The 13,835-nt window shown below is 39.5% G+C and overlaps 1 protein-coding gene across 3 annotated transcripts in view; it reads left to right on the top strand.

The window, feature by feature from the left end:
• The window catches only part of ARIH1 (ariadne RBR E3 ubiquitin protein ligase 1), a 175,759-nt gene that overhangs the window by 100,001 nt on the left and 61,923 nt on the right, over positions 1 to 13,835 (top strand). For all 3 annotated transcript variants that reach the window (XM_079788687.1, XM_079788686.1, XM_079788688.1), the window contains one exon: positions 10,610 to 10,754. In XM_079788687.1, the coding sequence (XP_079644813.1) occupies positions 10,610 to 10,754 (145 nt within the window). The remainder of the gene's footprint in view (positions 1 to 10,609; positions 10,755 to 13,835) is intronic.

The following is a 13,835-nucleotide window of genomic DNA, read 5'->3' as shown; positions in this document are numbered from 1 at the left end:
GGAGGTCTGTACACCAAACAACAGAAGTCCGGCACAGAGCGTCTAGTTCTGGGACTTCCGGTTAAGCCAGGATCTTTGCCCTCACTTCCGCCGGCAGAGCAGGGAGCAGCGGAACGCAGCGGGGGACGCATCTCTGGGGGCCCTGCCATTACCAGTAACCAAATAACAGTTAACCACAGCAACCATTATCTACTGTTCTGGGGTGTCATGGATTTCTAATCCATCATTACTGAGATAAGTGAGGGGGAGGCTGGGAGAGGCGAGGGTTTGTGGCGTGCTATGGGTGCCGTTTCCCACCATTAGAAATAACGGCAGCCATTTTAATTCACATAAGGAACACCATCTTGCTCCATAGTGCAGACTCCATTTCACCACTATTACTGTTGTGCATCCTTATTAACCCCTATTTCTGCTTATTAATCCTGCCCTTTCCTAAAAGACAGTTATATGCACCATTTTGTGGTTAGTTAGGCTAGTTAACCCCTAATTGCCTGCAGGCCTAACAAGCTATTTATAATTCTATCTTCTGTCACTGCCCCCCTGATGAAGAACCCAAAAAATAAAAAAACTAAGGTTAAGTAAAGGAAGTGGTAGTAGCAGTGGCCGACCCTTTCAAGAGACATGGACCGAGATGTATGGCTTTATAGAAAATAATGGCAGATCATTTTGCGTTCTATGTACTGAAACGGTAGTAAGCAGAACGTGGAATATAAATAGACATTTTGAAACTAATCATTCCCAGCTCTTGGAAAAAAGTGAGGATGAAAGGAAGGAATACATTTCCAGGCAGCTACACCTTTATAAGAGCCAATCTAATTCCATCCTTAAATTTATGAAAGGCTCTACAAATTTAACATCTGCAAGTTTGAGCATTGCTCACTCTATAGCTCAGCATGGAAAAACGCTCAGTGAGGGAGAATTTATTAAAGAAACTCTCCTAAGATGTGCCAGTTCTCTTTCATGATATGCAGAATAAAGATGCAATTATTAAGAGAATATCTAAGTTACCACTCAGTAGAAATATCATAAAAGACCGAATAATGAGACTGAACACAAACGTACAACATCAATTAAAGAGAGACGTAAGGAAGTGTAAATATTTTTCGATCTCTCTTGATGAAACTACTGATGTCACATCACATGCTCAGTTGCCCATTATTGGTCGATATTCTGATGGTCTCACTATGAGAGAAGAGTTGATAAAGTTAGTATCAGTGTCAACAAGTAAATCAGGAAGTGAAATAAGTAAGGTTGTTATACAAACATTTCGTGACCTAAGCATTGATATCTCTAAGGTTGTGTCAGTGACGACAGATGAGACACCAAATATGATGGGGAAAAAAGTCGGATTTGTCAAATTGTTTTCAGAAGCTATTGTACATCCGATTGTGCCTTTTCATTGTATTATCCATCAGGCGGCTTTATGTGCCAAGGCAGGATTCACCGACTTAAACAACTTAATGTCAGTTGTTACAAAAATAGTTAATTTAATAGCTGCTTGCCCCCTTCACAAGCGAGAATTTTCAGCAGTTTTACTGGAGGTTGATTCCACCTACAGTGGACTGCTGATGTACAATAATGTAAGATGGCTGAGCCAAGGCAAAGTTCCTGAGTGCTTTGAAGAAATTAAGGTATTTCTTGACGATAGGGATCTGGGAAACTTTCCTCAGCTTAATGATGATAAGTGGGTCAACACCCTGATGTTTTTTACAGATCTCTCTGTTCATATTAATGAACTGAACTTAAAGTCACAAGGTTTTGGCAAAAGTATTGACGTTATGTTTGGATACATAAAAGCTTTTGAAAGTAAAGTTAAAATTTTCAAGCGAGATGTAGAAACTAAAACTTGTAAGTATTTTCCTCGAGTAACAAAGTATTTTGAGAAGGCCAGTGCAGCTGTACAAAATGAAATGGAACTCTTGCATATGAAGTACCAGCATGTTTTAGACTCGTTACTTGACCAGTTTAGTGATAGATTTAGTCAATTTAGAAGTCTAGAACAGACCATGAAAATAATTAAGTATCCTGATGTAGTAGTCTACCGTAGTTTGGAATTAAATGGTTTCCAATGGATGCAAATTGATGATTTGGAGATGCAACTTGCAGAATTTCAAGACAGTATCTGGGCTCTGGTGTTTGTCGACTTGAGGTCAAAGCTTGAGAATCTGGAAAGGTGCCGCTTGGAGAATCAAGAGGAGTGCCACTACGAACAGGAAATTTGGAGTGCCTGGAACCGACTACCAGACACTTTTAGCACCCTGAAAAATATAGCAATGGCTTTACTCACAAATTTTCCCTCTACATACTTTTGTGAGGCCTTATTCTCAGCGTTAAATAATATCAAAACCAACCAAAGAAACAGATTGACAGATGAAGTTAGTAGCGCTTGCTTGGGCCTGAAGTGTACAAAATACCAACCTTCAATTGAAGGTTTAGCCAATGAAATTCAGCAACAAAAAAGTCACTAATAGGCAGGTTAGTTAAAGAATTCCCCCTCCCCCTCACTTATCTTAGTTCATGGCACCCCACACAAGCTAAATAATATCAAGACCAACAAAAGAAACCGACTGACGGATGAACAAAGAAGTCACTAAGCAGGTAAGTTAAATATTTAGTTTTTGGTTTATTAAATACAATTATATATAACAATTATACATTTATGTTATTTAAACTATAAATATCACGAAATAATGGTTTTTCCTCAAAGTGACACACTACCCGAGTTATGCTCAGTTTTTTGGCGAAGTTTGACACACCAAGCTCAAAAGGTTGCCCATTACTGATTTAGTAGCTTCTTTGTCCAAGTACTCTTTTGCTTAGCAAGCTTAGATTTTTGTTATCATGCAGTTTTGTTTTGTTTTAGTGGGGTTTTGTTTTCTCCAATAGGGGAAAAATTTTTTATATTGACCTCAAAAAGTATTCTACATTTTCTTAAAAATACATGATCTGTATACTTACTTTCCTAAAAACCACGTGTAATAAAATGTGAAATAATTTTAGATTAGCATTAAAAATCCAAAACTTTTTTTTAGTGATGATAAAAAGATAAATGTTAATTTATTTTTATTGAACCATAATAAACCAGAATAGATTGTTGATATTTCACTGTTTTTACCTCTCTAAAGGACAATTTTTTTTTTCAATTACATTTTACATTCACTATTTTGTATTAGTTTTAGGTGTATAGCATAGTGGTTACACAGTCTCCTATACAGTACTTTACAAAGTTATCCCCTTGATATTTCAAGTACCCACCTGGCACCATGCATAGTTACTGCAATATTATTGACTACTAGAGGCCTGGTGCATGAAATTCATGCATGGGTGGGGTCCCTAGGCCTGGCCGGTGATCAGGGCCTATCAGGGCCATAGTGCCCAGTCCTGGTCAAGGTTGGGCCTGCCAGCTGTCAGTCGGGGTCTCTCAGGCAGCGGGGGGGGGGGGGGGGGGGAGGGGTGGCTAGCTGGGTGTGGGAGGTTGGCTGTGGGAGCACACTGACCACCAGGGGACAGCTCCTGTCTTGAGCGTCTGCCCCCCAGTTGTCAGTGCGCATCATAGCAACTGGTCAACCGTCAGTCATAAGGTCACTTAGGCTTTTATATATAGAGACTAGAGGCCCGATGCACGCAAATTCGTGCACTGGGGGAAGGGGGGTCCCTCAGCCCAGCCTGCCCCCTCTCACAGTCCAGGAGCCCTCAGGGGATGCCCTACTGACGGGCCTAAGCTGCAGTCTGGCCTTCCTCTGCAACAGGCGACCTGGCTGATCAGGGGAAGGTGCCACTCCCATCACCCCGCCACTGCTGCCACTGCTGGCCGCAGCAGCTACACAGCCTGAGCCCCGGGCTTTGTCTGGATGGACGTCTGTCCTAATTAGCATATTACCCTTTTACTAGTATAGATATTCCCTACATTGTACCTAACATTACCATGATTATTTTGTAACTACCAATCAGTACTTCTCAAGCCCTTTATCTTTTTCACCCAGTTTCCCAAACTTCCTCCCCTCTGGCAGCCATGAATCTGTTGTTCTCTGTATCTGTGAGTCTGTTTCTGTTTTGTTTGTTCATTTATATTGTTCTTTAGATTCTACGTATAAGTGAAAAATCATATGGTATTTGTCTTTGACTGACATTTCACTCAACATAATACCTTCTAGTAGGTCCATCCATGCTGTTGCAAATGGTAAGATATCCTTTTTTATGGCTGAGAAATGTTCCAATGTAAATTCGTACCATAGCTTTTTAAAAAAGATTTTTAAAAATTGATTTTTAGAGAGAGAGGAAGGGAGTTGGGGGAGAGAGAGAGAGAGAGAGAAACATCAGTGTGAGAGTGAGACATGGATCATTTGCCTCCTGCACACCCCCTAACCAGGAATCAAACTGGCAACCTTACAATGCACAAGATGCCCAACCAACTGAGCCAAACCAGCCAGGGTTGTACCACAGCTTTTTTTTTATCACTTGTCCATTGATGGGTACTTGAGTTGCTTTCATATCTTGACTATTGTAAACTAGAGGCCTGATGCACAAAATTCATGCAAGGGGCTTGACCCTCACAGCCTCAGCCAGTCCTCGCAGCCCTGCCTTCGTCCAGATGATCATTCTGCCATTTGGTCTAATTAGCATATTAGCTCTTTATTATGTAGGATAATGCTGCACTGAACATAGGGGGTGCATATATTCTTTCAAATCAGTGATTTGAGTTTCTTCGGATATATATACCCAGAAGTGGAATCACTGGTTCATAAGGCAGTTCTATTTCTAATTTTTTTAGGACCCTTCGTACTATTTTTTATACTGGCTGCACCAATCTGCATTTCTACCAAAAGTGCACGAGATTCCCTTTTATCCACATTCTTGCCAGCCAGTGTATTTGTTTGCCACTTTACTGATGATAAGCCATTCTAGCAGGTGTGAGGTGATAGCTCATTGTGGTTTTAATTTGCATTTCTCTGATGATTAGTGACATTGAACACTAATGTATATTGACCATCTTTATGTCCTCTTTGGAGAAGTGTCTATTCAGATTCTTCGCCCATTTTTAAATCAGATTGCATGAGCGTGCGCTCTCTCTCTCACTCTGCGCGCACGCGTGCGCGCGCGTGTGTGTGTGTGTGTGTTGAGTTGTATGAATTTTTTATAAATTTTGGATATTAACCCCTCTTAGATGTGTCATTGGCAAATATAATCTACCATTCAGTAGGTTATCTTTTTGTTTTGTTGATAGTTTCCGTTGCTATGCAAAAACTTTTGATGTGGTCCCATTTGTTTATTTTTTTGTTTGTTTCCTTGACTGAGGATATATATAAAAAAAAATATTGCTAAGATAAATGTCCGGGATTTTACAGCTTACGTTTTCTTCTAGAAGTTTTATGGATTAGAGTCTTACATTTAAGTCGTTAATCCATTTTTGAGAAAAACCCAAAACTTTTAAAGCAAGTTCTTATGGGCTCATATAAGTCCTTATTAGATTTTTTTTTAATGAAGGCCAAAAGTCTTTCTTAGAAACAAAAGATTTTCTATCACCAAGTCCTTAGTTTTATTTCTGTGGAATTCTATAGAGTTTATATGTGTACCAGTCATCTGTAGAATCTATCTATATAAAAGCCTAATATGTAAAGTGTCGCCTTGGGAGTTGGACTGACCCGGGAGTTCGATTGCTCACTATGACATGTGTTTACCACCAGGGGGCGGTGCAGAATGAAGGGAGGCTCCAGCCGGCAGCTGAGGAAGGGAGGCCCTGGCCAGCACCCGCTAGGGACCCTACCCGTGCACGAATTTCGTGCACTGGGCCTCTAGTCTTAAATAAAATTTTAGTCCTTTTGAAAGAATAGCTTTAAAAACCACAAAGGGGCCTGGCAAGTGTGGCTCAGTGCTTGAGCATCAACCCATGAACCCGGAGGTCATGGTTCAATTCCCAGTCAGGGCACATGCCTGGGTTGTGGGCTTGATCCCCTGTAGGGGGCGTGCAGGAGGCAGCCGATCAATGATTCGCTCTCATCATTGATATTTCTCTCCCTCTCTCCCTTCCTCTCTCTGAAATCAATAAAATCATATTTTTAAAAACCACAAAGGATGCAGTGAATCTTTTACTTTGCATGAAAATTTACATTGTACTTGAGGAGCCTTTTTACCAGAGTAATGCAATTCATTTTTTAATAGTTTTACAAGGATTATAAATGAAAAATAAGAGAAAGAACTGTTTACTTCAATTTTTCTTAATAACTTGTTAACACCGCTATACTGTACTATTGTGTGTGTGTGTGTGTGTGTGTGTGTGTGTATTTTGTACTATATATATACAATATATATCTACTAGCTATTTCCTGTGGCATGAGGATTAAGCTGTGAAACCAATGTCTATATGAAAAGACTGGGGAAAGCCTCCTCTTCTAGTATGTCTTCTCTTTTATGCTCTTTTACAAATGTCATTTTCATGCCTTATCTTTTTAGTTCTTACAAATATGATGGTAGTTCTTATTCACTAATATGGTTTAAATCTACTTAATCTGTTCCTTTCCTCCTTTGACATTTTTGCTTAAATATACCTTTCCTAAAAGTGGAAAAAATTACACCATTAGAAGCAGGTTAATGGGGCCAAAAGATAGTTGAAATAGCAGTTTCTAGAAGAGATGTTGGTGTCACACACCTCTTTTAGTGCTTTGTCAGAACAATAATCAAGGCATAGAATAATTGTGACCATTTTGTAGCCTTTTGAATTTGAAGTCTGGTATCCATAAAATGCCACATGAGAATGTTGAAATAAAAATTATTCGGGCCCTCGCCGGTATGGGTCAGTTGGTTGGAGTGTCATCCTGTATACCAAAAGGTGTGGGTTTGTTTCCTAGCCAGGACACATACCTAGATTGTGGGTTCGATCCCTGGTAGGGGTACGTGCAGGATGCAACTGCTCGATGTTTCTCTCTCCCTATTTCTCTAAAATGAATTTTAAAAAATATATTGTTATTTAAAAATACATTGTTATTGTTATTTAAAAATTATGTTGTTATTTGGAAGTAAAAGTGTATATTTGCATGTTTATACATATACATATGTATAAACATACAAATATACATAGTATAATGCATTCATGTGTGTGTGTGTGTTTGTCCCCTTTCAGGCTTATAGCAATAGACTATTGATTTCTTAAAAATATGTAATGGGAGCATTAAGGACCCTAAGGAAGATTGAACTCTGATAACCTAAGAATACACAATAGAAAAGCCCATTATATAACTTAAAATTTGCTTAACATTTCTGGTTTTCTGATTCCATTGTGAAAATAAGTATTTCAACAATGGCCTTTTTATGAAATACTAGAGGCCCAGTGCACAAAATTCGTGCACTGGAGGGGGGATTCCCTCAGCCAGGCCTACACCCTCTTGCAGAGTCTGGGAGCCCTCAGGGAATATCCAAAAGCCGTTGGTCAGACATCCTTAGCACTGTTGCAGAGGCAGGAGAGGCTCCCGCCACTGCCATTGTGCTTGCCAGCCATCAGCCTGGCTTCTGGCTGAGTGCACTGACCACCAGATGCAGCTCCTACGTTGAGCGTCTTCCCCCGGGTGGTCAGGGCATGTCATAGCGACCGGTCGTTCCACTGTTCGGTTGATTTGCATATTAGCCATTTATTACATAGGATGAAGCCATAGTGGCTTTTAAGATAAATTCCTAATGGCAAAATTAAATATTTGATTTTCATGCAAACAATGCTTCTTCAGTCATTCAGAATTCAAAAAGAAACACTACCTAGTGATGTACCCCTAGTGTCCAATCTCCCATCTCCACAACCATAGTTTTTAGGCTGTAATTATTCCTGCCTTAGAATTTAATTTATATTATTTGGTTTATATCTGTTGAGTAGTCAAAGATTAAAAATTAAGTTCTGGATATTTTGGAAAGTTGATTAAATGCAAGTTTGTTTACCTATATTTTTGTAAACATACTAACTGAAAAGAAAGAACCATAGAGAAAGAAGAGGATTTATAATCTCTGCTGAGAAACCTAGACCATCTGAGAGATGGGGTGAGGAAACTGTAATTATACTCTTTCCCCACTGAAATGGCTGGACTGAAGTAAAAACCACAGTGCCATCTTGTACTTATTTTCATCAATGTGGTTTTCGAAAAAGGATGGGCAAGGGTTGCTAGAAAGGAGGGAAGCAATGGTCCAGGACCGTGGTCGGCAAACTGCGGCTCGCAAGCCACATGCGGCTCTTTGGCCCCTTGAGTGTGGCTTTTCCACAAAATACCACGGCCTGGGCGAGTCTATTTTGAAGAAGTGGCGTTAGAAGAAGTTTAAGTTTAAAAAATTTGGCTCTCAAAAGAAATTTCAATCGTTGTTCTGTAGATATTTGGCTCTGTTGATGAATGAGTTTGCCGACCACTGGCCCAGGATATGCTTTACAGTTGTTTACCAGAGTTGGTGAAGCAGAGAGAATGTGTGTTCATTAAACAAGGTACCAGAGCTATAGTGCTTCACATGGAATCAGCAAACAAGAGCCAGCAAACAAGGAACTTGCAAACACTGTGTTCATAACTAAAGAATCTTGAAGTAATTAAGACCTGAATGGCATTTCAAAAGAGAGTTAATGCTACAATAAACCCTATAGAGTTACTAAAATCTTCAAGAATGAAGAAAGAAACCTATATGTGAGCCGGTTGAAAAAGGATTTGAATTATAAAATGAAAATTATTTTGACCACAGACTTCAATAACAATAGCTACCAGAAGAAAATGGATACTATCAATATGCAGAACAAAGGGGTGCAGTGGGGTTTTGGCCAAAGTGAGCATTTGAATATATTTTAATGTTTGAATTATGTCTAACTAATCCAGGATAATCAAGTGTAGGAAATAAAAGTCATTAATCATTATTGGAGGTGGAAAGCTATATCATGTAAAAATAATGTAATTAGTGAAAAAGTGTAACTTATATAATAAAAGCTAATATGCAGAACGACTGGTCGCTATGACACGCACTGACTACCAGGGGCAGATGCTCAACGCAACAACTGCCCCCTGGTAGACATTGTTCTCCCACGGGCGTAGCGCCACTCAGCGGAAGCCCTGAGCCGGGCTCCCGGCTGGCACGCGCAGTGGTGGTGGCGAGAGCCTCTCCCACTTCCACGGCAACACAGGGAGCGGGTCTAAGCCATCAGTTAGACATCCCCCAAGGGCTCCCAGACCTGAGAGAGGGCACAGGCTGGGCTGAGGGACTCCTCCCAAGTGTAAGAATTTTGTGCACTGGGCCTCTAGTTTAATATAAGAACAATCAATGTATTATTAAAGTTGACAAATTAAGAAATAGGTTTAAGAATTGATTTTGTTATATTTAGTAAAAATAGATTTCAGTATATTCCATGTAACCATAGCAGAATCATTGCTGGACAGATCTTGTTGTAAATGTAAAAAACATTCACCTGTTAAGAATTTTTGTGAGTTTATTTGAGCCAAACTGTCAACAATTGCCAGGAAGCAATATCTCAACAGATTGGGATAGTGCTCCGGAGAATGGCGGTCTTATCTCATCAAAGGAGGGGAAATAGGTGGGTTATATGAAATCCATTGGTGATAGATTAGAGAGGCGGGCGAAAGCAAGGGGAGGTGGGGGTGAGAACCTCTGAGTATTGATTATTTTTTATTTAACCTGAGAACTTTCTATTTGTAAAGAACATTGTAGTTATTGAAATCTAGTCTTTACAAGTTAAAAACGAATTAACCAGATTCTGCATTAATATTTTTGTTGGTTACATTGATTCACAGATTGAAAGGTTGTGTTTTACCTATTGCTTTCCCTTTAGAATATTAAGATATTTAAGGAGAACAGGGACCATGTCTCAGCTGGATTAATGGGGAATATTATGCTACATATTTGCCACTATTTTTTGTCAAGCCATTTGTAGTTCGTTTAGTTGAAACTCTGGAGGTAGTACTTAGCATGTCATGCTTCTTGACATCTTAGTGAACTACATATATATAGATACGTGTTTTATGAAAAGCTAATATATAGACTATTTGATAAAGAAATATTTTAAGGTATAACTTTTTGTGTGGTTTTTTTTTTCTCCCCCTTTCCTAGTAAATTAAAAGTATTTCAAGCAATATTCAGAAAGCAAGTTTGTTTTGTAAATGAGAGTCATGTAATTACATTTTTAAAATGATTTAGAGGTGGAGGTGCACTTGAAGGTTTACTTACTAATATATTTAAGCTGGTATAGCTAAAATTATTATTAAATTAATTTATTTGTAAATAATATGGCCTACCCTTTTAAAATAGCATTACTATGCGTAAGGTATCACTAGAGATAGTATAACTGTCATCCCTAAGTTTTAATTATAGTACTATTAAAATACTAATAGGTTAAATTCTCAGGATAAAAGCAAAATAAAAAATTTCAAAACAGCAACAAAAACTCAACCTGCTTTCATACTTGTATACCTCCATTTGCTACAATTTGAGTTACACAACTCAAATTTCCTCTGAACAAAAAAGGTTATAATCTTGGTTTATTTTAATTCAGTTCATTGCTTATTCCTATAGAAAATCAGGTTTTTGGAGAGCTCTAACAGTGTGCTATTGCTGGGCTCTCATCCTTTCTGTTTAAATAATGCAGGTACTTTGATGGAAACCTGGAGAAGCTCTTTGCTGAGTGTCATGTAATTAATCCAAGTAAAAAGTCTCGAACACGCCAGATGAATACAAGGTCATCAGCACAGGATATGCCTTGTCAGATCTGCTACTTGAACTATCCTAACTCGGTGAGTATCTGGTAGTTTAAGGCTAGCACTGACTCTATTTCAGAGGGTAAATCATCTTTCATTATTTAAACAAAGGAGGAAGATCTTGGAATCTGGGATTGTATAAAGCAGTAACCTATCCTAATTATATAAAAAGCCAGGGGCTGTCACGACCGAAACAACCAGATGGACAACCAAACACAGGTTGCATGAGGCCACAAGGCTGGAAGGGGGGTTAGTGAGGGATGACCAATCGACTGAACAGCAGGCTGTGTAGGGCAACCAGGCTGGCAAGGGGGGAAGCTGGGGGTGATCAGGCCGGCAGGGGGAGCAGTTAGGGGCTATCAGGCCGGCAATCAGAGGCGGTTAGAGATGATCAGGCTGGCAGCGGGGGCAGTTAGAGGTGATCAGGCAGGCAGGCAGAGGCGGGGGGGGGGGCAGTAAGGGGTGACCAGGCCGGCGGGGGGAGGGGCAGTAAGGGGTGACCAGGCCGGGGTGGTGGGTGGGGGCAGTTGGAGGTGACTAGGCCGGCAGAAGGGGCAGTTAGGGGCGATCAGGCAGGCAGGCAGGTGAACAATTAGGAGCCAGTGGTCCCGGATTGTGAGAGGGATGTCCGACTGCCGGTTTAGGCCCGATCCCTGAGGGGTCCCAGATTGGAGAGGGTGCAGGCTGGGCTGAGACGACTAACACCCCCCACCACCACCACCCACCCATGCACGAATTTTGTTCACTGGGCTTCTAGTAAAAATATAAAGGATAAAGAAAGGAAGAGAAAAAAGAAGACCTTATTCTATAGCCCCCTTCTCCCCTATTTGTTTTTTTAAGCAGCAATTTATCCAAGTTTTCATTACATATCTAAATCTTTTCTGAGCTTATTTTATCACCATGGGAGAATTGTGTAATAGGTAGGCAGTGAGTAGAATTATTTTTCATGCAAATTAAAAAGATTTAAAATTTAAATTTTTAAACTATATATAAAAAACACTTAGAAAATGTTTCTAATACTGTTTCACTAGGGAACTTTCAGGATTCTTCATAACAAAAGATTTTCATGCCCTAGTCCCATGGTCGGCAAACTGCGGCTCATGAGTCACATGTGGCTCTTTGGCGCCTTGAGTATGGCTCTTCCACAAAATACCACTGCCTGGGCGAGTCTATTTTGAAGAAGTGGCGTTAGAAGAAGTTGAAGTGTAAAAATTTTGGCTCTCAACAGAAATTTCAATTGTTGTATTGTTGATATTTGGCTCTGTTGACTAATGAGTTTGCCGACCACTGCCCTAGTCGATTTGGCTCAGTGTGGGCCTGTCACCTGAAGGGTCCCAGGTTCAATTCCTTTCAAGAGCACGTATTGTTGCAGGTACCTAGGTTGCAGGTTTGATCCTGACCCTGGTCAGGGCCCATTTGGGAGACAACCAATCAATGTGTCTCTCTCACATCAACATTTCTCTCTGTGTCTCTTCCCTTCCTTCTACTCTTTCTAAAAATCAATGAAAAAACCTCCTCAGACGAGGATTAACAAAACAAACAAAAAGATTTTCACTTATATAGATCCATTCTAATGGAGTTTCTTAAAAACAGCAAGTGGTGTCAGTTGAAGCAAATAGTAGTACTAATTAGTTGATGTTCCTCTTAACTAAAAATACCCCTCTTAAAATCTGTTGAATTTAGATCATTAGTGTGTCTAGTAAAGAAGTTTTAGGATTAAATAAACATTTTCTTTCTATGAAGGCCTTACTTTATTAATAACGATAGGAAAACTATATTTGTGGCATAGAAGTATTCAGTGACTTGGAATTTACCTTTTAAGATGTTTGAAGATATCTGAGAAGCTGTTGTATAAATTATCAAGATTTGTAGGCTTTCCTTTTGTAGAAATAATTGTTTTATGTGCCAGAGATTTTCAATTTTGTTTTCAACAATAAAGCATTGATAACAACAAAAAATGTTTGAAGATATCTGAGAAATAATTTAATTCTACAATAATTAAAACTATCTTGTTTTATATTCTCTGCTTTAATTTAAGCAGCTTTTTCTAATAATTACTATAGAGTTTTATATGTATATCTTTAAAGAAGTCTATTTGAAGGAAACAAATTTGTTCGCATGTACAGGTACTTAGAAAAGAGGTTTTAAAAGAAAGTTAATTGAGCCTAGCTCTCATGGGTCAGTGGTTGAGCATTGACCTATGAACCAGGAGGTCATGGTTCAATTCCCTGGTCAGGGCACATGCCTAGGTTGTGAGCTTGATCCCCAGTAGGGAGGGTGCAGGAGAAAGCCAATCAACGATTCTCTCTCATCACTGATGTTTCTGTGTCTCTCTCCTTCCTTCCTCTCTGAAATCAATAAAAAAAAAATTTTTTTTGGAAAGAAAGTTAATTGAAAACTCAGAAAAATAGTAAAATCATGTGTTAAAATGTTTAGTTGATAAAGTGTTGAATCGAGTTTTCAAATTCTCAAGTTTTGATCATAGTTCTAACATTAGGCATTAACTTTGGGTAGTAAATTATTTAATCTCATTGACTTTCAGGTTTCTCTTTCAAATGGGTTGAATATTATATTCTTTCACATCTTTTAGCCTGAGAATTGTATGTATTCCCTCTCCTTAAATCATGACGTACCTTGCATATAAAAAAACAAATAGTACTACTATTAAAAATACATTAAAATCATGTTTTGATGATTTTGGTATCTTTCTTTAACAGATTCTCTTTGCCAGTTGACATTATATAGTGACTAGAGGCCCAGTGCTTGAAATTTTTGCAATTGAGAGGGTCCCTCAGCCCAGCCTGTGCCCTCTCACAGTCCTGGAGCCATCAGTCGGATATCCTTAGCGCTACCATGGAGGCCACCACCACTGCAATCACCAGCTGTGAGCCTGGCTCAGGGCTTCTGGCTGAGCGGTGCTTCCCCTGTGGGAGCACACTGACCTACCAGGAGGCAGCTCCTGCATTGAGCATCTGCCCCCTGGTGGTCAGTGCGCATCATAGCGACTGGTCATTCTGCCTTTAGGTCTGTTTGCATATTGGCCTTTTTATTATATAGGGTTATAGTTTTAAAATGTCTGTGAGGTAATGCTTAGACCCAACTAATTTGTCCAAGGTT

This window comes from Cnephaeus nilssonii (genome assembly GCF_951640355.1).
Source record: "Cnephaeus nilssonii genome assembly, chromosome: 1".
NCBI classification, from domain to species: domain Eukaryota; kingdom Metazoa; phylum Chordata; class Mammalia; order Chiroptera; family Vespertilionidae; genus Cnephaeus; species Cnephaeus nilssonii.
Note: the sequence above shows the minus strand (reverse complement) of the source record. Positions and strands in the feature narration are given on the sequence as shown.